The 25854-nt window shown below is 36.4% G+C and overlaps 2 protein-coding genes across 5 annotated transcripts in view; both read right to left on the bottom strand.

The window, feature by feature from the left end:
• Window positions 1–1276: 1276 nt before the first annotated feature.
• Window positions 1277–1903, bottom strand: FGFBP2 (fibroblast growth factor binding protein 2; the record flags this gene model as incomplete). Its single annotated transcript, XM_082758576.1, has 1 exon — window positions 1277–1903. One exon carries the CDS (start codon window positions 1901–1903, stop codon window positions 1277–1279), a length of 627 nt encoding a protein of 208 aa, XP_082614702.1.
• Window positions 1904–4692: 2789 nt separating this feature from the next.
• PROM1 (prominin 1) overlaps window positions 4693–25854 on the bottom strand; it is a 61226-nt gene continuing 40064 nt past the window's right edge. For 3 of the 4 annotated variants that reach the window (XM_082759273.1, XM_082759276.1, XM_082759274.1), the window contains 18 exons: window positions 24883–24946; window positions 22915–23074; window positions 21736–21888; window positions 20713–20836; window positions 20180–20283; window positions 19674–19758; window positions 18895–19041; window positions 18568–18639; window positions 14744–14836; window positions 13517–13570; window positions 12345–12425; window positions 12198–12266; window positions 10671–10763; window positions 9091–9206; window positions 8379–8402; window positions 7942–8010; window positions 5576–5616; window positions 4693–5354 (listed from right to left, as the gene is read on the bottom strand). In XM_082759273.1, the coding sequence (XP_082615399.1) occupies window positions 5598–5616; window positions 7942–8010; window positions 8379–8402; window positions 9091–9206; window positions 10671–10763; window positions 12198–12266; window positions 12345–12425; window positions 13517–13570; window positions 14744–14836; window positions 18568–18639; window positions 18895–19041; window positions 19674–19758; window positions 20180–20283; window positions 20713–20836; window positions 21736–21888; window positions 22915–23074; window positions 24883–24946 (1527 nt within the window). In that variant the 3' untranslated portion in view covers window positions 4693–5354; window positions 5576–5597. The remainder of the gene's footprint in view (window positions 5355–5575; window positions 5617–7941; window positions 8011–8378; window positions 8403–9090; window positions 9207–10670; window positions 10764–12197; window positions 12267–12344; window positions 12426–13516; window positions 13571–14743; window positions 14837–18567; window positions 18640–18894; window positions 19042–19673; window positions 19759–20179; window positions 20284–20712; window positions 20837–21735; window positions 21889–22914; window positions 23075–24882; window positions 24947–25854) is intronic. The other variant, XM_082759275.1, reaches the window with a different exon arrangement.

Raw genomic sequence — 25854 nt, 5'->3', positions numbered from 1 at the left:
TGTTTGCCTTAACTGTAGCATCATGTACAGCTTTCACTTCTAACAAAGCCAAGCAGCGGAACACACACAAAAACCTGCTCAAGATCATCATGAGTGGAACCTTGGTTACATAAATGCAGTACACACGAGTTAGCTTATCGTAGTATTTCAAGTACAGGTCACTCCAGTTTCATGCAGCTTTCAGGGATATTAAAAAGCTCAATTTTGGGGGTAGACAGAGAAAACAGCTACAACATTTATAGAGATGACTCATTTTTACATCAAATTCTTAAGTCTAAATTCTTAAACTACAGCAGGGACCCTTCTTCAGCAGAAAATTTTTTGCTCTGCAAAACAAAAAGACAAAAAATTAGTCACTTTGCTGCATTAAGTACAACCAAGATCATTAGCAGACTAAGCACTTAGAGTGGCTCACGCTGCATATATTCCCATTTCTGTCAACAGTTTTCAGGTTTAGATGCCAGCTCCTGGCAGGCTACCTGAGGTGAAACGTAAGTAGGTATAAAACCAATTACTTCTGTGAGGGCTTTGCCACTTCATATCCTGGCTAAAAACCTGAGACTTACCAGACTAGCCTGTGTGGGATCACCTAGCATGGCTACAGAAACAGATGTGGAAACCAAGACAGTTTGGTTTCATATCTACATATCTAATATGAATAGAATAATACCTATAATATCTATAGATATTATATCTACAAGTTGTTTATGAACTACTTTTAAAATGTAAATGGTTAAATATCAACTAGCAGTTTTGATGAACATGGTTTATCCTGTCACAGTCTAAATACAATTCTCTAAATTGCACTTTTTATATGGGTCTAATGTGTTTGTTATTTATCACATTTTGCTGGCTTACATCCAAAAAAAAAAAAAAGCCCAAGATGGAAGGAAGGACAGAAGGGAGGAACAAGCCCAATTCAAACAGTTAAACCATAGGATTCAGACACACATTCTAACAGGAAAAATACAAGCGATGTTCACTATTTATCAACAGATATAACCACCATCTCAGTATGTACTGAGCACCTCATATGAGGCTGCGAGGGAGTCCTGACCTATTGGATATCAATGGGAGTTTAGGCTCTCCAGACACTCAGAAGTTATAATACAACTGACTTTCCTATTTTAGATTTTAGTTAGTGACCCTAAAGCCTCCTTGTCCACCCCCTTGAGAGATCCCCAGGATTAAAACAAAGATAAACAGAACTACAATAGGATTACATTTCGGTATGCTCTCCTGTGCTTCAAGACAGAGTTTTACCTGAAGCAAATCCTTAACCTCTAAAGATGCCAATAATGTAGGAGCAGAAACCATGCAGGGATTCCCAGCAATGTTCCCGTGCCAGTTTCATTGCTTCAGTTTCATTTTCAGACCCTTGACCATGTTGGGTTGGTTTTATAAGAGGTAGTATTGCAGGCTTCCCTATTTTCTTAACAGAGCTTTTCCCTGCTCCCCTCACAGAGGCTGAAGTTTTCTGGACTGACTTGTCCTGATTGGCTAGGTCTTCCGGCTCCATACCAGCAGCTATTTGCTTCATGAGAGCATCTGCAGGAGCCTTTTGGCACATGGTGGCCTTCAACACTTGTGTGGATTCGCAAGCATGAGGGAGCTTTCTAAGTTCCACGGCAATCTGATTCCAGTAGAGTTTGGGATTGTTTCGGAAAGGACGACAGACTGATGGCTTGCCAGTGTATTCACACCAGTAGGACTTGCCTTGGCTTTTGCATTCAATTCTTAGTTTCATCTCCTCATCCCCACTCATGCTCATGGTGCAGACGTCTTTGGTTTTAGTCCGAAAATTGATTTCTTCACCATTGCTTCTCTTCTTTGGCTTCAGTTTCTGTCCCCATCCTGCCACGCCACAGATCACTACTAGGAAAAGAAGGGCAACGCTCTTCATGGCGAGATCCTTGAGCAAAATGATCCAAGAAAGTGGAAGTTGTAAGTACCTGGCTGCTCACAATTTAAAGGCTCAGTGCACAAAGAAGCCTCTTTCCAGCTAGATGTAGGATGTAAATTTTTTTTATTTAAATAATAAATCACCCTTCAGTAGGCATGTGCCCATAATTTATAGCCCAAGGGAGTGTCAAATAACCTGTGAACTCCCAAGAAGGTAACAAGACAAATCTTGTAAACGCAGTTAAATACAGAACGATAGTTGTATAACCGAGAAGCACATTCCTGTCCAGGATGAACATGTCATATTTGATTTTTAACAGGTATTTTCCATTCTTCAGCTGTTTTAGAGCTATCTTCATGCCTGAACTTGTAAAGCCATGTTGAAGTAAAAAAGATAAAAGTGCCAAAACTATCTATGCAGATACGTCTGGATGATTATAAACATGTCCTGCTAATAAAAGCTGATTTGTGCAGTGGCTTTTCTGTGGATTTGCACAGTAAGGATGCAATTTTAGTACTTCATTTTGTCAGCACTTGACATACACTGTGGACACAGGGAAGAATCAACTGCACAATCTTTAAGTCACGAAAGATTTTTAGACTTGCAATATTTAAATACTTGCACGATTTAAAAATATATAGGGAATAAGGCTTTAGCAAAATAATGTAGGCCTAAACATAAGGCAGATGTTTGGAAATTTTATAATTACTGTTAATCCTTGGGTTATTTTCAGCCAACAGAACAAGAACTAGCTTATCACAGCTCTCAGCACCAGGGAATACACCCTAGGAGATGTCAAATTTACTTATTTGTGCTTTAACACATATTTGTGCTTTATCAGATTTTACTTCCACACTCCCTCCCCTTTATTTATTTATTTATTTTTAATATTTCCCTGTTTATAATAAATGAGACATAGGTAGGTCATAAAGCAAATACAAGAGAATATAAATATTTTTGTGCAGTTCTGTACTAACAGTTTCTGCAGTAGCTAAAAGCAGCAGAGCTATGGAAAGTCGTGGTAAGTCCCTTGGTGTTCCGTTGGTCACAAGGAACCCCCCTCTTGTGCTGCTGCACGACCCAGGACTTTTCTAGCTCATAAGACCCTGTCTTCTCACCTGACATCCAGCCAGCCAGAAGAATCTTGTTGCCTATCTCACACTTCATTCCAAGGATTTCGAAGTGGTACTGGAAGCACTCAAAGACCTCTTGATAACTGAACGAATAAATGCATTGTGTTTACACTTTCTTATGCACAATAGTACTGAGAATTCCTGGAAACTAAAGACATTCGTCTCTTGTTCTCACTAATAATTGATGGAGTTCAAAATTACTTAAAAAATACTTTATACCAGTTTCAGATCTCTAGTTCTGAAAAGTTCTCAGGTGCAATCATGATGACAAATCAGCCTACAAGGACAAGGAGAAATATTGAAGCTTGGACTCAAGAGCTCTGGTGTACTTAAGTACTGCAGTTAATATGTTAACTGCAAACCGTTTGTCTCATTCCCATCCAACTTTTATGTCCTGCCTGCCTATGCTTCAGATGAAATAGCCCATGGTCTGTAATATCACTGGAAAACACTTGTCCTTTTATAGGTCGGGCTAGATTGCCAGCAGTGAACTGTGGGAACTGAAGGCCTAGAAAATAATTAATTCTGCTATCAGCACAACACAAACAAAGATAAGCACTAACAACTTGAGCATTTGCAGGATATGTAGGTGTTCCCCACAACTCATTAGCTCAAATCCTACATCTCTGCATAAATCACACCCTTTGTGGAATTCAGAAGCTCTCTCACACAGAGTCAATATTCTTTCAGTCCTTCCTGCTCCAGTTCTTGGTCTTTTATCTTGCATAAGCTAAAGTCATCAATAAAAGTAAGATATAGGATAAGTTTTTAGTCAGGGTAAAAATAACTCATTTTTGTAAGATTTTAACTGCAAATCTGAGACAGGTCTGCGTAGCAAAACAATTGAGAATCAAACATCAGTTAGTTAAGCAAGTTCTTTTTTATTTAAGTGAACTGGCAACATTTTCTCAAATTAAAAATAGAAGCTTTTAAAAATCTACAGTTCTGAACATTACATATACACATTATGCTACATACTGTCAATTAGAAATGTCTTCGTTTATGACCTAAAAATGAAAAAAATAAGGTTATTCCAGATTAAAGACTGGTATGACTTTCCAACATTTCTTTAAAATTATTTGAATGATTTTCAGGATTATCCCTATTTCAAGCTAGTGAACTTCACTGGAAACAGTTAAGAATACTGATATGCAAAGAGACACTATTTGAGATCAATATGCCCAATTATTTCACACTTTGTAATGTTTTACACTAGTACAATAAATACTTGTGGCTCTTTTGATTAATTCTGCTGTTAACTAATTCAGCAACACAACCGTATGCCAAAATTCAAAGCAATAATGCCAGAATAGAAATTCTAACTCCAGTTGCTGAACGTGTCTGAATTTCAATATTGGAAATCCTATTTTGAAATTATTTAACAAAAATAGTATCACTGCCCCTCAAAGAGGCACAGCTTAACAGTGACACTGTTAAGGATGTTACAGAAGTGGGTGTGAATGGGGAAAAGGGAGTCAGCGAATGTAAAGCATTCTGAAAATCACCAACATTGACATCTTTCATGCTCTTTTTGGGTACTACTGAACTCTAGAAAGCTTAGCTTTTTGCTGTATTAAGCATTACACATACTCCCAACCCTCCCACCCAAACACAGTTTCAAAACAGAAGTCTCCCTTTTAGGTCTATGCTGCAAAAAAACACTATAAATTAAATCATAATTAGAAAAAAAAAAAAAAAAAAAAGGAAGAAAAAAATGCAACTGAACTTTCAGAGACACAAAGAGACACTGTGCATCCCATTACAATTAAAATTTAGTCCAAATTGTTCATTCAAGAGCACCAAATAGCAACACTGATCATGCTGGTAAATTCATTTGTGAAATGTATTATACAATATTAAAATCTTAACTAAACACTCATAAGTTTTAAGAAAAACATATATACAAAAGTCTCTGTATACAAAATGTATTTTTATGTAAACGTGTATGTACTGTATTTAACGCATCTCAACAATTTAAAATAAGAACTTGACCAATTGTCAAAGGACTAAGCAAAGTCAGTTAATCTAATTAATTTATATCCTGTGATGTAAGATAGAAAGCCCAGTGTAAAAAAGTAAAAAACAAAAAACCGTTTTAATTCAAGCCTTGAACAGTGGTATTTGAGAGGCAGTGCCCTGGTCACAAAAGATCCTGTACAGTAGTTTATGGCATAACATTCAATAGTACATTTGTGATTTGCAGTGCGGGTCACATAAAACAAGTGGCTCAGTATTTTGAAGATGAATGTAAATGCCAATACGCTTGGTAGAGTAACGATACAGTCCCATAGAAGAATCTTGAGCCTCATTTCTGTAGCCTGGAAATAATTACAAAAACAAGTCAGGAAAACTTGATGAAGACACAATTCTAACGTAATTTAACCAGAACAAAGGCATAGATTTTCATAGGAACACAAATATGGTTCAATACGTTTTTAAAATTATTTTTAAATCTTACAACATTCACACTACTGAAAGCAGAATAGTCTTAAAAATAGGAAAGTAGGTCTGGAATTGACTTTAAAAGCTTATTGCTTACCCCTTAAAGTTTCCAGTATCTGTTACCACTGTTCCACAGAGCTATAAAAAAAAAAAAAAAGCAAACAAACAAGCAACACAAATCAGAATCGTAACTTTCTTTTGTCCGCAGACAGAACAGAAACAGATTGTCTAGCTATAAGGCTCATTTGGTACCAAATCTTTCTCAAACTTCCACTTATTTAATGAAGAACTTTTCAAGAAAGAGAAAATAGTTTTCTTGTTTACTCCACCAACCTCTCCTCTTACCTTTGTTTTAGGATAGAAAGAAATGTTTGGGTTACCAATTCAACACCAATCTTCTTTGAAGAGCCTAATCCAGCCTCCAATTTTATTCTCCCAAAGTGGTGTCTGCATTTGAGGTTATTTATATCTTTAACACTTGTTTTAACATGTATATCACCTCTATGTGAGGTATCTATATAAATGTAAACACACCTCATGGATCTCCTACTTGTATTTACATATCTCGTATTTATAAAGAGAGAGATTTGCATCTCTTTTTAGCAAAACAACTCAGCTGGTTTCCAAGGACAAAGAAAACTATGCAAAAGTGCAGGTGTACAGAGACCTATTCACAGTCAGATCTCCCAAAGTGTCTAAAATCCTTGTAGGAAAAGCAAGGATCATTTAAAAATAAAGAGCTTGCTCAAATAAAAATGAAGAATAAGACCCTACTCATACGAGAATCCTGGACTAAGGAACCCAATGCATGTATCTAACATAATCAGCAGTTTTTTAAATGATTTCAGTTAACTTTTCAGAAGAAAGTATTGCTTCAAACAGAATTCTTATGCCATCTTACAGAAGGCAATTTTGAGTAACTATTAAAATTTAGAAAAAGGAAGTCAGAATTGAACTAGTGGCTTTAAAAGATTATTTTATGTTAATTTTTAGCTTATTCAGGAACACTGTATTAACTATTAATCAATTCCTGAAATACCATGAAAAACATGCTCTAAACTTCAAGATTATTAACATTCATATTAAAGATTCAAAGATCAGAAAGGGACTTCTAAGGCCTGAGCAATTATTAGTTTCCTCTTATGTAAAATATCAAAAGTCCTGAAACAGTTCTTAGATGTGCCAGTGGAGATTAGTTTTGAATTAGATACCTTCTAGATTTATTTAGGGAATCTTTAAACTGCAGCACAGACAATGACAATCCTGATCAGATCACTGAAAACACTGTTATATATAAATATTTACTTTAGAAGGAAATGCGGAATCCAGATTTGGTCACTAATAAGGACTGTAAAATACACTTCTAACAAACAGTAACATGCAGCTGATGCAGCCATAAGATCTGGCAAGATTTGCAAACTTTCCATTTTCTTGGTGTTTAATCATCATTGAAAGAACAATGCTATCTTATTCGTCTGCCAGCTCTCGACCTGTATTTTTTCATTCATAAAGTTGTAAATTAAGGCACAGGGAGCTATGTACTTTAATTACAGATTACAGCCTTCCTTAAGCAACTCGTATCTTGCAAAATATACTATTAAAGTTGAGGGACACCCTATGTTATCTATAAAAAACTGAAAGTCTCACAACTAGCTAAGGTCTTACAGCACAAGAGTTGGAGACAGAAAAGAACACAAGTCTCCTGCCTTTTAAATCTAACTTAAATTTCTTGTTTTGTGATGTTACACTAACTCTACCCATGCGGAAACACCCATTTAATCTCTTCATGTTTTCTGCATATCCTGGATCATCTGCCTTTTGCACAGCAAAAGCTCTTCACTGCATCGTCTAAAAAAATGTAATATAAGCACACTTACTCTGGTGACAGAGCAAATGAGCAATTAAATGCTATGCTTATTTGCAGAGTCTCTACAGCTCCTCATTAGAATTCAGGATGATCAGAAGAAAAAGCTGATTTTATAAAATTTGGCTTTTGTGTTTCATGCATTGCACAGGAAGAACACACACAAATTAATCAGTTTGTAAAGTTGCACCTGCTTCAGTCCTAGATAATATATAAAAAGATACGCTCATTACAGACAAAAAAAAAAAAGGAGCAAGAATGCATTCCACCCTATCACTTTCACCTGCCATCAAAATATTTTAATGTTTACCAATTATTTAGGGCAACCCATTGTGCTAGATAAATACCTAATTATCTGGATTTTATGTCCAAATGTAGGCAATTCCTTCGTTACGTTGCTGGAGATTATTACAATATTAATTGTTATGTAATGAAAATTTAAGAAATATAAATCATACAGCATTTTTTATAATGAATAATCATGCAAGAAACATAAATTATTAAGTGATTCACTTTAAAACGTGCAGGAAACTGGATAGGTGATTAATAGAGTAGACTAAGAAAGGACATGAAGGCATGCAGTTTCAGACTTGGTTTACCTTGTAATAACAGGATTGTGTATACCATATAAATGCTCTTTATGATAACCATTATTACCATTTTCCGTACTGTAATAAAATAAATACACCAAAAAAGACCATGTTAACTACAAGATGCACTATGTACAGTATGGCTTCCAAGACATGTACATGGATGATGGTCTTATATGTAAAGATAAACTGTTTCTGTACAGTAGAAGATAACTTTTCCTTTGTAACAATTAGGAGCTATGGAATAAGTATAACTTTACATTTTTTATATTTTAATATTCTCCATAAACTATTTATTAAGATATTCCAGTTGAGTTGGATACTCTAATATAAAGTCTGGTGAAACAAAACGTGTTACCTCTGTTGAAGTAACAAGTTATATTAAAAATATAAACCCTCCCACCTGAATAAAATAATTTTACCAAATACCAGCAAAAATGTCTTACTTTTTCATGGGTATAGTTTCGACACTAAAAAACATAAAAAAGGAGGAGTCATTAACCAGACAGTAAAATAAGTGATTAACTTTAGCTGTACATGCCTGTTTCTGCTCTACTGATTTCTGAATGTGTAATGAAGAATTATCAGTGTGAAATTTGAGAAATGCAGTGCACAGGCCAACTGAAGAATGAGTAAAACGAAGAGCAGAAAAGAAAATAGTAAAACCAAAACTGATGGGAAAATAAGTAAGAACAGTTATCATAAAGTAAAATGCCAAGTCCCTGAGACAGAGGAACTGCAATTGAAAAAGGAAAGACTGGTTAGGAATAACTAAGACAGTAAGGAAGCAAATAGTTAATTCAAGGAGATTAAAAAGCACAGTTCACCTAAACAGATAACTTAGCAAAGCTTAATCGGTTGCACATTGGAAGATATTTATATAAAGGCTGCACATAAAGCTCTGAAGACCTCATTCTGAAGTCATCTCTTGAAGCCAGAGCTAGAAATATCTACAATCATGGCAATTTAAATTCACCAAAGTCTACCTGCACGAAGCACTTTGCAGGCACCAACCCAAACCTGCAGTATTTCTCAAGAACATGCATTGCTCATCTGACAGCACAGAAGATTTAAAGATTATAGCACCTTCATGTGAGACACCAGAAAAAAACATTTAAACCCATTTGCCCTTTAGTTTGACTAGGAGTATATACTTACTCGTCATACACATCCTCTGTATCCATTCTACGATAGTATTTGGAGAGTTTTACAGCAAAAATTATGGCAGGGATTAAAAATATTGAAGAGCCTCCCAAACCAAACCAGAAGGTATTCTGAAAAGAAACAAAATCCAGAGAAAAAAAAAAAAGATCACAGCACAGTTACTAAAAGAACTCATTAGAAACTACTGTCACTGGTCTGTGCACTGAAGCTCCTTATACTAGCATGGAACAGGACAAGCTAAGCAACCTCCACAGTCACTAAAGTAAAGAACACTTCTAAAGTGTTCTTTCTAAAGACACCACTATCTTACAGATGTAACCAAACACAAGACTGTCCAGAGATGCTCAAATTCTCAAATTCACACATGTATAATGTCTTAAGTAGTTATTTCAACTTAGTCAGCCTTGGGCTAGAAAGTGATTTTGTCTCTCAGCATTTACTAGTGTCATTTTTTCACTTTTCTCGCTATTTTAAATTAGTATCTGAGGTTCTTGCAAAAATCTGAGTTTCCAGCACTTTCTCAATGTGCTTTCTAACTTGTTAGCTGCAACCTGCTTGCATAACTAATTGTATTATCGCACAGATGAGCTGAGTTATCATCAGATGTTAGAATGATGGTTTTTCAAATTTGGTTTGTATCGCCTGGAGGCATTCTGACTTGTATGTGACTCAGATAGGTTCTATCATCAAAAAAAAACACGATTCATCTACCGCTGGATGCTTAGTTGCTACTCAAAACTCAGAAGCTCTGTAATTTATGAGATGATCCACATGTACAACATGGTTCTGGTAGGTTAGAAAATTTTATGACATTATCAAGGTCAGAGTGTCTTTGACTGGTTACATACATTTACTGTTAGTGTGACTGTTACCCAGCTCAAATTGTGATACAAATAATAGCTAGATGTTTCAGGTCGTTTCCATGCATGTGGTTGCTTATTTTATTTTTAATATATGCTGCCCCATCTCCAAGCTCTTTTGCAAGACAAAAGGGCCAACACTGCCCTTGCATACTGATGCAAGTCATGCTCAGTCTCCAATGTACAAGAATGATTCAGTCTGCTACAAGTCAAGTGATAAAAAAATCCATTTACCTCATTCAGGTAAATTCTAGATTCCCGAAAAGATACTTGAGAAAGTTTTTCCTCAATATTTCTTTATCTCTCCCTCCAACTTAAGTTAGAAGTGGTTACTGTTAGAAACTTCAGATTTTTATGTTTTTTCTATTTCAAGGAGGTTCTGAATCATGCAAGCTGAAAACCATCCTTTCCAAAACTTAGATTCCAAATTAGTAGTAGTGTATTTATTTCACAATACAACTTTGAAAAATATTTGCTAAGACAAGTTGATTTTACAGGATTTATTTTACAGGATTCTTGCTAACAGAAGCCGAAGTTTAATGAAAACTGAAAACAAGTCCAGCACTGGTTGATCCAGGTCCTTGAATAACTTTGGATGCGATCCTTTACTGTCACACTTCTGAATAGTCTAGCCAGAATAACTGAATGCAGAGTTATGTTCAAAGAATTTCTCACTTGATGCCCTAATTTTGAGAAACAGATAAGATTTCTTACCACAGAATCAGTTACATAGCTGCATAAAAATATATCTACTGCTGTATCTATCACATTGGCAATAGGCTTGCATGCTGCTACCTCCATGGCAATCTGAAAAACATTAAAGAAAACAGTTTGAGTTATCTAACAGATTAAAAATGAGAACCTCAAAACTTGCTTACAGCTACTTTGTTCGCAGATGACACCAAGTTAGGTGCGTGTGTCGATCTGCTTGAGGGTAGGAAAGCTCTGCAGGAGGATCTGGATAGGCTGCACCGATGGGCTGAGGTCAACTGCATGAAGTTTAACAAGGCCAAGTGCCGGGTCCTGCACCTGGGGCGCAATAACCCCAAGCAGAGCTACAGGCTGGGAGAGGAATGGTTGGAAAGCTGCCAGGCAGAGAAGGACCCGGGAGTGATGGTGGATAGTCGGCTGAATATGAGCCAGCAGTGTGCTCAGGTGGCCAAGAAGGCCAACGGCATCCTGGCTTGTATCAGGAACAGCGTGACCAGCAGGGCTAGGGAGGTGATCGTCCCCCTGTACTCAGCTCTGGTGAGGCCGCACCTCAAGTACTGTGTTCAGTTTTGGGCCCCTCGCTACAAGAAGGACATGGAGGTGCTTGAGCGGGTGCAGAGAAGGGCGACGAAGCTGGTGAGGGGCCTGGAGAACAAGTCCTACGAGGAGCGGCTGAGGGAGCTGGGCTTGTTCAGCCTGGAGAAGAGGAGGCTCAGGGGTGACCTTATCGCTCTCTATAGGTACCTCAAGGGAGGCTGTAGTGAGGTGGGGGTTGGCCTGTTCTCCCACGTGCCTGGTGACAGGACGAGGGGGAATGGGCTTAAGTTGAGCCAGGGGAGTTTTAGGTTAGATGTTAGGAAGAACTTCTTCACTGAAAGGGTTGTGAGGCACTGGAACAGGCTGCCCAGGGAAGTGGTGGAGTCACCATCCCTGGAAGCCTTCAAAAGACGTTTAGATGTAGAGCTTAGGGATATGGTTTAGTGGAGGGCTGTTAGCGTTAGGTTGGAGGTTGGACTCGATGACCTTGAGGTCTCTTCCAACCTAGAAAATTCTGTGATTCTGTGATTCTGTGATACTGTTTACTAAATTGTTCTCTCTCTCCCTTTCCAAATTCACAATAAATTCCAATGGGATATGCTATCAATTGAACTTAAATCTTTAAAACATCAACTCAATTTCTCAATGACTTAAGCTACAGAAAGAAGAACAAAACAAGATGCTAATGATATAATTTTGAACTAAGCAGTCTCAGTACAATTTTAGCACAAATGGTAGTTTTCAGGCTAGCCCTGGACAAAAAAACAAACTGTACTAAATTGGTATTTTATTCCAATCAGTACTACTCATCCTTTCAATTCTACTTCATACAAAATTATTTTGAGAAGACAAGTTTTCTCCTTCCCATTGAGCACAAATATCTTACAAATTGAAATTACAAAACATACAATCAACGTAACTTTTCTATTACTACTATTTAGCTCCTTTACGTTTTTAAAAGCAGCTTCTCTCAATAAAGCAAATGCACCTTACCGACTCCTTCACCCAATCAATGTATTGCTCGAAGTAGCCAACTATGGTGTCCATGTACTTTTTTGTTTCCTAAAAACAGACAAAAGTAAGTGAACCTCTATCTCCATGATAGGTTAAACAAATGTAATTAAATCAGATAAAACTTACCTGGACAATAACTAGAGAAGCATTGTTGTTTATGAGAAGCTGGGCAGCATTAACAGCGCTAATGACGTTTTTCACCTTAACCTGGAGGGGAAGAGAAGGTGTTTAATATAAAAAAATCCCTTTCAAGCTGTTACAGTTCTTCTGCAGCCACTATATATGATAAATTATTCTCTTGATACATCCATAACATCGTCTTGTGAACACCTGACAAAATATGCAATTACACTCTGCCTAAGGATCATGACCATCTGACAAAAACCTTTAACTACTAAAAGAGAAAAGTAGCAGTAGGTACGAACGGCAACTTTTCCTGGAACCTACGTAATTAGTTTATATACTAGACCACCTTTCTCTTCTGTTCTTGTTGTCTTAAGAGTAGAGATACTTTCATCTCTTGAGAAATCCAATCTTTGGGTCCTACGATAGTGGTCAAAATCACACACAAAAAAAAAAAAAGGTACCAGAGCCAAAGGCAGGCTGGAAGCGATAGAAAACTTTGCTGACAAAAGTAACCATCTCGTTGCTTATCCTCCTCACACCTGCAGAGCCCAAAGGCAGCTGGTCTCACTATGGTGCAGGCACTAGCTGCTATTTGAATGGGAAACTGGACACCCTGGAGAAGCTTCTACACAGTCACAGGCTCCCAGTGTTTGGCTGATGCTGCAGAAGCAGAAGGGTAATGACTACAATGCCAAAGAGATGGGGCCCAGTGGGAGCTGGACATTGGACAAGAGCTGGTCAAGAATGTGAATCACAAAGCTCTTGTCTCAATTGTATTTTTGGGTTTTCTTTCTTGGTTGTTCCCCATCTCCAAGTTTAGCTTTCAAGGATTCTAGAAAATAAAAAGGCTACATTTTTACTAGCATTATTAGCACCATACACGGAACTTTACTCTAGTCTATTTTATCACCTGATAATTAAGTTTGTAATTCATATTTAAAAAAAAGATTCTTTCCTTCTCTCCCCCTCCTCTAAAAGGAAGGGAATGGCAACATAGAAGAAGCTGTGCAGAGATATCTAAAAGCTTTTTACTACCTCACTGCACTACAATCTCTTCCTAATAACAGAACAACCAGAAATACTCAAACCTGTATTGAAAATATGTCCTGTATATGGGGTAAATGGATTTAATACACAGTAAAATGCTCCTGCTGCCAGAAAAAAAAACTTACCATAAGTTCAGATGATGTCCTCTTCAGAAGCCTAATGCTCTGATTTAAAGTGCTCTAGTACAAAAGAGCGGAAAAAAAAAAGGTAAGTCATCACTAGAGGTAAGAGCCTACTTGTTGCAACACTGTATGTGTGCTTCAATTTTGTACAGATTATTTTGTTTGCAATATAACGTACCACATTTTATACAGTAACAGCAGTTATATTAACTTAAAACTAATAAATATATTGTGTTATTAACCATTCATGTTGGTGATTCAGTTACAGCACTAAGTCGTTAAAAGCTGTGTACTTGAAGACTTCAAATTAACTCAAATTAGTAACAATAAACTAGGAAAGATTTATTTGGGGGAAGAAAGAGAGAACAGTTGAAATTGGAACTGGGTGTCCAGAGTACAGCTTTGTATTTTGTGGTATTATTGTATATACAAATATACAGTATTTGTATATTGTGCAGTGTCAGAAGGGAAGAAGCACTTACCCTAGCTTTAACATATTTCTTGACAGTCAGTTTTGTAAAAGGAAAAAGAGATGAGAATAATTAGGAGTTAATTAGAAAGAACAGCATAGAATCAGAGGCCTAGTGCTTTTTTAGGAGGGCTTTGACAGGGGCAGAAATACTTTATCTGATGCTAAGATAAAATAAAAGTCTTCAAGTTATGTAGAGGAAAAAACAACAGCTAGCACGTATGAAATTCACAGCTTGATACAAATCAGTGTCTGGAAAAAAAAACATTCAGAAGGAGCCTTTTCACATCTTTAACAGCATCAACAGAAAATATTTTCCTTTGGCTCTAACTACGACTGTCAGAGCTTCAATTCCAGCACTGTTAAGTGCTTGTTAACTTCATGAAATGTGTGAAAGTCAAAACTACTTTTATTACTGAAGACAAATGGTAAGGAAAAAAGAAAATGGGTGATTTAAGATTAGAATTTTGGAAAGTTCTTCCCCGTTTCCTCTTTTATCCATATATAACCAAAAATATAAATAGGGAAAAAATGGGGCCATGATCTTAGGCAGTATTTTAAAGGCAGTATTATAAAGTAGTAGTATCCCACGTATGAGAAATGTTTATTAAATACAGACTTTAACCAGTTTAATCTTCAGTGACAATACAAATGCAACTTGTGCTTATATACTAGCAAGTTCAGCTTTCTAAATTGCATTCAAGATTCAGAGAACCATTTGTTTTTTACATATATGTTTTAATATTGCTTTAATATTTTACCATAGCTTGCTCTAGTGGAACAACTTGCTGGTTATGAATCATCCGAATATTGTTTGCATGTCCTTTTAAGGCATTTTCCAGTGCTCCTTTTGGCTGCAAAAAATGAAATTATTCAGTATTGTTCAATACTCCCAAAGCTTTCAAATAAAAGCAAAAAAAAAAAAAAAGTGAACCACAATGAAAGTTACACATTATAAACTGCATGGCTGCTAATGCTAACAACAGGCTATGACAAATGGAAATCCTCAACACAAAGGGAAAAAAAATTGCCATATTAATAATTCAAACCTCAGAAACCAAAACATATATATATTAAACTGCTTGTCTGGCTGTAACATTATCATCAGATTTAATAGAAAATTTTCACAGAGCCCACTAAGTTAGTTTAAATACAGAAGAGGAAGCACACCCCTTGCTACTCTCCTCTTCTCTGGCCCGTCCCTGGTGCAGGGGTGCCCTCCTCTGGAACGAGCATTTCTCATTCACAGATGCTCAAATACTTTTGCTGTGTGCGGCATGGACATAGCCACTAGTCATCTGCTTTCTGAAGGGCAGTGAAGTCTCAACCCTTTCAGTTGGAAATGACTCTGTGAGGGATATTTTTCCTTTTAGTGGCTTCCACTTTTCAGTCAAAAGATGAGCTTGTGCCCTGATTTTAAAGCCTGGATACCCACCTGGAGCTCACACTTATTGCAAAACGCCATCAAAATTAAATGTATTTAGGAGAATTAAATCATTTCATCCACTTCTTTCTTCATTTTTGTCACCTCTTGGTGGCAAAAACAACTGGCTCCCTGAATACACATTTAACTCAATTTCAGAAGTAGAAGAATTTTAGTCCAAGACAAAACATAGACCTAAACCTGTTTTCTCAAAGGAAATCAGATTTCTCTGTTTTCACATCATACAATCCACTGGTACCCCAACACCACTTTTGGTTAGCAGGCTTGCTTGCCTTTCCTCCTCTGAAACTTCTTTTCCCATTTTGAGACCGCAGCCCTTGGGGAACTTAGGTACCTACAGCAGGTAACTACAGGCCCATTTCCATAGGACACAGTTTTAAGGACTCAAAAACTGCTGGATTTGCAAGAAGAGCTACCCTAAATGCAAGCCCTGGCTTGTGTAGAGATGAGCCCTCACTCAGGAAAAGGGGTTTCAAGATGTTTCATCTGGGGTACCCTAACAGTGCAGCTTTCTACTGAGAAAAACTTCTGCTGATACTCTTTACTGTACTGGCAAATAGAGAATAGGAAGAGCTATCATTTCATTTTGTGGAAAATTTACTTTTTGTCAAAATTAGATTATTTCATGAAAAGACATGCTAGTCAAATAGCAGAAGGAACAAATGACAATGCGAATGGCTGTATGAATTTTGCTTCTCTGCTTCTGTACAGTGGAAATTACTTTTTCTGCAATGCCTATTACAGCAGCGTCTACACTGGAAAAGAGAATAAATCCCAAGGCAGCACTGTAATTGAGAATGGCAATGCATCTCTCACAGTACTTGTTCTTCTCCACTGCTGCCATCCAATCTGAGAGAACCAGCCTGGTGAAAAGTAGCAAAACGTTTTCCTAGTTAGACTTATGCCTTTTTAAAGCCAGTTTTATCTTTGGGGTACATACTTCTGCAACGTTTTTCTAAGGCCCCCCTGCAGCTTTTTCCAGCTTTGCCTATTCTTTTGATAGCAGTCTGCCAGGGATGCTGCTCTGTCTTGTGATCCTCTTTCCAAATGAGAAGGAAACAAACCCTCGCCCCCTTTACCCAGTTTACAGGTATAATGGCTAAATACTAAGAAATATATCTATTGTAAAGCCAAACAGCAAAAGACCATCATTTTTAGCTGTATGGCCAGCAGGCTTTGATGCTCAGACATGCGTTCATTTCCTGAGAAGTGCTCGTGTGAGCAGTCATTTCATGTTTTCTGTTCCGAGAGATAAGGGTGCTCGATACTGTCCGTAAGGCTACAGAGCAGCTTCAGTACACTTTGTGCTGACAAGCTGGATCCACTTACCTAATAATATCTGTGGGCAATATTGTTCCTTTCTTCATAGCATGACCCCTTGGTTTGATACAATTTTTTTTTACTGTTTGCTTTTTCCAGTGTTAAAATGTACATTTAATTTTGTGCAAGGTGCCAGAAAATGCAATCTATACACTCAAAGTTAATTAATTCCAAAAGTTTTTAATGTATTCTTTAATTGATTGTTCCTGTAAGCTGTAAGAGCTATCACAATAATAAAGTAGAATTATAAAATACCCTTGGAAACCAGCATCCATTTTGTAACAATCTAATATGTTGTATTGTGTTGGTTTTTTGTTTAGTCACTTTACAGATTACACTATATAGCAAGAATACACTCACTTACATACACTCTGAGAGAGAACACATTTAATATTGTATTTTTCTTTGTCTTTTATATGAAGAAATTACTTAGCCTTATCTATTCGCACTTCCAATGCTCCCTTTAGATTCTGCTACAAAAAAAAAAAAAAAAAAGAAAACCCAATCTACCTGCACAATAGATTTTCTTTTATGGAGCTATGTAAAATGTACCTTTAAAGAGACATCTCAGAGGCAATTCTATTAAGATATAACATGTTGAAGAACCTCAGCTTTCACTTTAGAAAACAGCCCCCAAAACAAAAAGTCTCCATCTGTACAACCTTCAAAATGGTAGAGAAAAAATTGAAAATGGAAGTGAAGTGTGGCCAAAGCTATTGGTGTCTGTCCAAGTCAGCAGACAACCTAAATGAGCAAGCATACAAAGTATGACTCACCCACTGTGCTTAAAGAGGATGATAGACACCATACAAAAAAAAAAAAAAAAACAAACATGGGCAGACTAACCCCCATGTGAGTACAGGTCTGGCATTTAAAAAAAAAAAAAAAAAAAAAAAAAAAGGAACAGGTGTGATCAATTTTTGCAAAAAGCTGGATTAAACATACCAGCCACTTCTACCAGTGCTGCCCTCTCCCTGGAGGAAGGATGAAAATTTGATAAATTCCAACCAGCATGGTCTCACTCTGCTGCTGTGTCTTTTTGTGATACAAATGACTGTAGTACATGTGCAGCATAACTCTCTCCCATGCCACAATGCAGCAATTTGTCTTATGTGACTGCAAAGCAATCTAGTGTCCAAACTGTCTCCCACTTTGAAATTAAATAGAAAGTGACCTTGACATACATCCAAACGTATCACTTGAATATTTAGTTAGTTTAGGTGTTAACACAGCTGTGTCATTCTGCAGATTCATTCATTTGTTGTAGTTCTAGCCTTTGAGCAGTGTCAGTGTGTCTACATTGAACAAGCCCTACAGAGCAGATAGGATCTCTTTTGTGCATTCTTCCCCCTCAGTGGAGCCCCAGCTCCTAACAGAGGCCTTATGAGCTGCCTCAGTATTCATTTCATTGCTAATTGCAAAATCTTCTGAGCACTAAGTGAAAGAAAACCCACTGAAATCCATCATGATCCAAGCAACTTTTCTTCTAACTAGGACCCTAAAACGTAGACAGCGTCAGAGGAAACACTACAATGGAGTTAGCAGGCACTCTGATTTCTTAATCTGCAGTTTAACAAAGTATGCTTCCAAAGCAGAGGCTGTAAAACTGCTAACATATAAAAATCAATATTGAGCACTCTCTAAAACATAGCTCACATACAACATTGTTTTTTTAAGTTTTTCCTTATGCGACAATGCACCTTCTATGTGTCTGAAGTACAAGAACTTTCCAACAGAAAGTCTAAATATTTGGCTATACATACTTATATAATATTAAAATGCCAAATTTTATGTATTATTATATTGATAAGTTAAACTTACCAGCTGGTCTGCTCTTGCTTCTAAGTCATTAGCAAATGACAACAGATCAACCTTGGTTACACTTTTATTGATCTAAAACAAGATATGAACAGTTCAGAAAGAAAAGAGTATGTTGTTATTGCGCAAACAGACTGCAATTAATCACACCACCTACTCTGTCCATCCTTTATTTCTTCAAATGCTTACTGAAGTGCTTAACTTCTGAAGTACTTTTGCTCCACTTCCCCTTCCCCACAAAAGCAGATTTTTCCTCTAGTTTTCCCATTGCTGAAGAAACATTTCATTTTAAGCTGTTCCAGTGGTGCCCCTAGATTACTACAGTCTCACCTCTGTTAAATATGCTCCAAAGTTTATCCCATCTATTCCTGAAGAGCTGAAATTCAGAAGATTTTCCTTCCCTATTTCATCCAGCAGAATGATTTTGCTGAGATTTATCTGAATATGTTCTATTCGAAGTGCTACATCTTCTGTATACTGAGAATAGAAACAAATTAGAACACAAAAGTAGTTTGCATCCAGGGCAGAGTCCTCCATACCCCTCCCCTCACATAACAGCATCTTCCTTTCAGTGGCTCATCACTTCTGTGAAGAAGCATACGAAGGGTTGCAGTAACGCAGGTCAGGATTACAGGTAACCAAAACATTAGTACAGTCGTACAGTGACAGTACAGTTGTGTGTTATTACAGCTTAACTGAAAGGATTTTATCTATGATTTTATCCCTCTCTTTTTACCTCCATAATTGGAAACATTCTTAGGAGCATAGCACATTGTATACAAGATCAACATCATTCTGATTAGAATCGGAAGAAAACAGAGCACGAAAGGCATTTATATAAAGAACAAGACCCTCATTATACACCATAAGCAGCCTTTGGTAAATGCTAGACCTTCTATGCAAGTTTCAAAATTAAAAACATTATCATCTGCACCCATAAAAAAGCACATCACAAAACCTTCCAAGGTTTTTGATTAAGACTGATAAAGAACATCTTATTTGCAAATATATTTCTTTCTTTCAAATTAGTTTGGACAGCTTGTGCCTCCTTGCAGAATGTACCAGCCTTCAAAAATATTCACGAACCCACTCATACTTTCTTTACTTACCATACTGATATTCAGAAATTCATTGATGTTGAACAGATGCTCTAGGTGAAGGGAAGTATAAATTCCTTTGTTTTCCTTGCAATCACTGTAAAAATAAAAATACATTCATCAGCCTGAAAACCACCTTGGAGACAAAGCATTAAGAGAATGATTAATGATGTTTTCATATATTAGGAAAATCAGCCTTTTAAAAAAGTTCTGGCTACATTCTTTGAAGCTTCATCTATGTAAGTAATAACTTCTCATGGTCTCAAAGATCACAGAATCACAGAATTAAGATAAGCTTTGCAAAGAGCTCAATTGCTAGCGTTCTGCCATATTATGTTAAAACTATCCCTAGTAACTCACTGATATAAGAAAATCATTTTTACTAGTGATTTGCCAGAAAATCAATGTTGTCTTCATGAATCTGTGAGATTTCTGTGTATGCTTGAAATATGAAGCCTGGAAGATAACACAAAAACTATGTATAAATGGAATTCAATCTTGACCATAACTTTGCATACCTGTACACTTTTTCAAAAGTCAAATTAATATTTGGATTTTTAAAGAGCATGCCAGAAAGATAGTTTTTCCATTGCTGATTTAGTAAGTAGGGAGTATCCAAAACCTAGGAGACAAAATTCAGCAATGTTACCATAAGCCCATGTTTTCAATTCATGAATATATTCATGTGTGATCTTTTGACACATACCCACATCTAAGCTTATCACGCACTGATGGAAAAACAAGCAGAGCAGTAGATTCAACCTCTCTGGTGTAGAAAGTGAATATTAAAGCTCCATGTCCCCAAGAAATGCTGAACTGCAGAAAAAATTATCTCCAAAGGAAGACAGGCATGCAGTATTTACACTGCAAAGCCAATTAAACTAAGAAAGGATCAACGTCTCTATTCAATGTGCAAATGGAAAGTAAAAACAGATCCAAACTCACTTGAGGTGTCCCATAAGAAATAATAAGTCACGAATAACTGACAAGACCATTAAGACTCACAGGGATTCTATTCATTGTTTAATAACTTGAATTTGAATAACTTCACCTTGAATAACGTTTTATCTTCAAAGGGCTCACAGACCAGTTTTTCTACATTTCCACCTGTGACAAAAGTGAGCACCACTACAATCATCAGCACCCAGGAGAAAAGAAAACTGAATCCGACGCCACTGAAAAAGAAATATTAGGTTAAGTTTTCAAGAAGAAAATATACATACTTTGGGTAACAGTGAAAGCAACAACTAGCAGCTATAGCATTTGCAGAGATAGTAGATGGCGAAATGATGACCTAGTAGATGGCCAAAATACTTCAATTTTACAGCAATGTTCTTGCAGTCTGAAATCTCTTAAATGTTTAGGTTCTGTAAAGTTTTCAGTTTTTACAGATAAAGTTCAGCTAAAGCGGGGAGACACATTTACAGTTGGCATGCAAACTCCTTTAAGAGTTAGAAGCCACAAAAGCACACAACATTCTTTTATAAATTCAAATCTCCAGTTTCGTATTCTCAAAAAAGTTTTAGACAGATTACAGATGCAATCTTCTCCTGCATACAACAGAAATTATATTAAACCCCCACTGGGAACTTCAAAGAGCATCCCCAAAGCTGAGAAAACCTGGTCTGAGAAAATCATGTGTTCCTTGCCTCCTTGTACATCTTTTTTCTTTTGAGCAATATGTAAATATATTTAATAATAATAATAATAATAATAATAATAAAAAAAAAAGACCTACGAATTCAATTTACCCTTCCAATTATTTGACCCAGTTCTCATATTCTGAAGTTTCCAAATAGGTTTACACTGATACAATAACTACAACACTCATTTTACAAGAGTAGATTCAGAGCTTTTACCTTCAGCTATAATCCTCAACGAAAGCACAATCCAAAACCTAAGTGCCTCAGTGGAAGTATGTTAAGTAAATATTTATGCTCTTTTTTTTTTCAGCACATTAAATTTGTAACAAAAATTCTCTTCATACATATGTTCTTCAAAATCAATTAAAAACAAAACCAAAAACCTTCTACAGGTATCTGCATATTGTTTTTCACAAATAAGTGAAACTTACGCCATAAGAAAGTTTCCTCCAGTGTTGGAAATGCAGCCCCTGGTTGTTGGAGAAGCATGTTTATCATAACCACAAGTTCCACATAGCAATCCAAGATAGTAGAAAACCACAATCAAGACCACCATGCAGCAGAGAATGAGACAACCCAGCCACCTAAGGAATAAAGCCGAAGTGCTTGGTTAGCGTGCAAACAATGTACTAGAGACCTGCAGAACACTTCAGGCCATACTATATTCTTCACAGTGCATTTGTGATTCTGGCTGAGCAACAAATGTCAGCTATGAAAAAAATGTTTTTTTCTACACCAGCATGTATTTTGAGCCAGAACCCAATCACTATTGGATTACAGACAACTGCTACGGAAGGGTTGGGGAATAAACAAACATTACATTACAGTATTCCAAGGTCCAGCTATTGCAGGTGGCCCATACTGAAGCTTTAAGGACTCCACGTGGAGCAAACAACGAATCAAACTCCAAACTCCACTGAGCCAAAAAGCAATTTGCTCAAGAAGCAACTGCATTTTTGAACTGAATGGCTCAATTGAATTTTCAAAATGTAGAGAGAACTTGATGAGCTGGAGGACTGCAATAAAAACTAGACAAAGTAAACAGTATGAAATAAAAAGCTTTGTGCTGCAAAATGAGATTACTATTCAATTACAGAAGTCAGATAGGTCTCAATTAGAAAGAATAAGTAATAGAAAGAATACATTTTCTCAAAGTGTAATTGACCCATGCATTCGCAAGGACAAGTATTACATCAGTAGGAACAGGCGTAAGTGCACAAAGATTTACCAGGTGTGAAGCAAAATCTCTGCTATTACTACTCCGCATTGCAAAGGCCTGCAATAAAAAGGCATTGGCTCCAGGGCCCCTGTGTCCCTATGCTCTCACAACTTACCTGCAACTCAACAAAAAGAAGCCCCAAATAAAGAAGTCACCACAGCGTTGGGGGTAAACTGTTTTCCTTATGCATTACATCTTCTGACATCTACCCTTTCTGGAAAAGATTTGAAGGCCTGCAGTGTAGAAACCACCACTTGCTCCGTACAGGAACAGCACCCTGCTTGGTTAGCTGTGATTTTGAACAGGGCTTACAGAACATTAAAATATTACACAGAATTAACAGTAGGTAGGACTTCACTCCTGCCTTATTTCTTATATAACACGTTCATACCTGTAGAAATCGTATTGCTCCACTAATGGGAAGTAATCTTGAACATATGCTTCACTCTGTGTAAGATATATTGTCAGATCTGCTAAGATCTTCTGAACAGGGAGAGTTTTTGTGAAGCTGCTGATATTCGAACCAATGGATTCCAGCACATTTTTGATATCTAAAAAAATAAACGTGTTACATTATTACAGATTAGTAGAATAAATTTACATTCCATCTATGCATTATAAAATGCTATTAAGCCTTTTTGCACATGTAACAAGGCAAGCCATGAAGACAAGCGTGAAGAAAAGACAAGCAAGCAACAAAAGTATTTAGCTTCAAAGTAATGCAATGGCATTTTAAACACACACTTTATTTTTAGCATTCAGTTTAATGATGAAAGATGTAGATGTCGAGCAGAGTTTTCTTTCCTTTTGTTACAATGAATGTGCCACTTATCTAGCCAGCTTAAATCTTGCTTTTCGTGCAATATTGCTAGTGGTAACACTGAGTGAGACAATTAGCCACTACGTTTATGAAGGAGAAGATCAAAATCTATTTAAACTTCATCCCTTGGGAATACAACACTGTGAAAGAAATTAGACTGCCTATATTGATAATCTATAATAGTTACCTTCAGTCTTATTAAAAAAGATTACTTAAATTCATTCCAATTAGTTAGCTACATTCGAGATAATGATCAGTTAAGCCAATTTTTTTCTCAAATTATGAACAAATCTTGTGCTCACAATTTAGATACACATTATTTAGATACACAGAGACGATTCATTGACTTATTATTCTTTATTTGTAAAATGCAGTTTCTGTCTATTCTTCCCCTTTCTTTGAACTTGGAACATGCTGAAAACATCAAGACGTACAACTATAGGTTGCGACTTGGTAGTAGGCAGCACCCTCATCTTTCTCTGACAACTGGACAAGATCTGTGTTTTGATGTTTACTCTTCCAATTAAGCTCAACCAGGTACCAAAATGTTCTTTTTTAGAAAAATTTACAAACTAACATGAAATTTCTGTAGTAGAAGTATTGTTTTTGTTTGTTCTGTAACTCAAATTCATTTGTTATAAAAACAAAAAAGTACAGATTTAATAAATGGATACATTAAGATGACCTGTCCGTGTTTATGGATATCAGCAGTTATGGTAAATGAACAAATCTGCATTAGGTTTCCTAATGAAAAGCATCACATCACACTCTTAGAAAACAGGCTCATTTTCGGCAAGTTCACACAGTATACTATGCTTGTATACATACTGTGTTTCATGTTGCCAAAAAGAAAAAAAAAAACAGAATGAAAAACTTACAAGGAACAGCTGTATATTTATGCAGAACAGGTCCACAATGCAAGAACAAAAATTAAAACAGATTAGTATACATACATTATATACTACATTTCAGTCAGTGTCAAGTGTCCAGGTACTGTCAAAATCCACAATTTAAAGTCAGAATAACAAAGTAGTTAAGACAGGCATTTAAATTAAGGCACATCTTTTACCTCCCCTTTGTCATTTGCTACATTTTAGTAAAACAGCAGGTAGGATCAGGGTTTTTTTATTCATTTGTTTGTTTGTTTTTTTAAAAAAAGCATCACATTCCTGAATATAGCATAGACATATTAGTCAAGCAAAATTAGGCTTGCAACCAAGCAAAGGTAAAGCATAAGTTTCCAGTTGGGACCTCATGATTTCTCATTATTTGAGGAGTAAAAAGCCCAACAAATAGAACCCCTACATAAAACACCATATGGACTATTTTTAGATTTTATTTTGGGTCTTCATTCAGACATACTTGCTCTTTATGCTATTTGTGGCACCAAATCTTAAAAGAAGTTAAATTTTGCATTTCATTTTTAATGATCTTTAGCCCGGGAAATACATCATCAAAAGAAAACAAATGATCAGTAATTGATGTAAAAACATCAGTATTAAACAGCTAAAGTGAAAAGACAGTTTCCATTGTCCTCACCTGATAAGATGTTCTTAGTTTGATTCACCACTAAGTCTGGAGTATCATTAAATGCTGCATAGCCCTAAGAATAAAAATTGGAAAAATTATAATTATGTTTCTCATTGTCAAATTACTTGCAATTTTTTTCCTTTTATACAAGGATTGAAAGTTTATACATGGTTAAAATGTATGTGGTAATACTATGAAAAAATATATTTTATTACTGCACATTAAAGCAAATTATGAAGTCAGGTGCATTCCAGATTTGGTTTGGACTCCATCATATTCCTTATAAATTATCTAAATTTATATACACATGCATTTGTCACAATCATATCGAATTTTATAGTACTTTTGCCTGTCAGATCTAATTCATGCAGAACTGAGAATGCACATGAAATACCTTCTCCCTGCAAGTCTATACCTTCCTAACATGAAACGTGTTTTACAAACAATGAAATCCATCTATCTCTGTAATCCATTTTCCTCAGTGAGAAGGGGAGAGAAAAGATAAAAAAAAAAAAGCTGTGGGGACCAAGCTCAGTAGCTCAGCTGGACAGAAAGGAGAAGCCACTGCAGTGGACACCTGAAGCCTTTTCCTGCAGGCCTGATTAATTCAGCAGCTTGCAGGGGTCTAGGCCTCCAACACGTAGCCTTTGGTTCAAGAAAGTGCCCTTCTGTTACTCACAAATGTTTTCAAATTGCTAGTTTATAAACTGCTCAAACTATGCTATTTCTGATAGGTGAAAGGATAGGTGAAAGTCACAGTATTTTGTAGACTTGCAAAAATACCAATAGTAATTGCCTTAGATCTGTTGCACCAGACTTAAGATCAAATATACACATAAAAAATTAAAAAATATATATTTCAAGATAGCTGGGATTCCAATACATCCAATTAGGAGACCAATTAGGAGTTTTATTTTTTTAATGTAAACTAAAAATATAAAGTCTGCAACCAGATCCACATTTCTGCCTTTTTGCTTTTTA

This window comes from Aythya marila (genome assembly GCF_965140915.1).
Source record: "Aythya marila genome assembly, chromosome: 4".
NCBI lineage: Eukaryota > Metazoa > Chordata > Aves > Anseriformes > Anatidae > Aythya > Aythya marila.
This window is presented reverse-complemented; position numbering and strand designations above follow the sequence as displayed.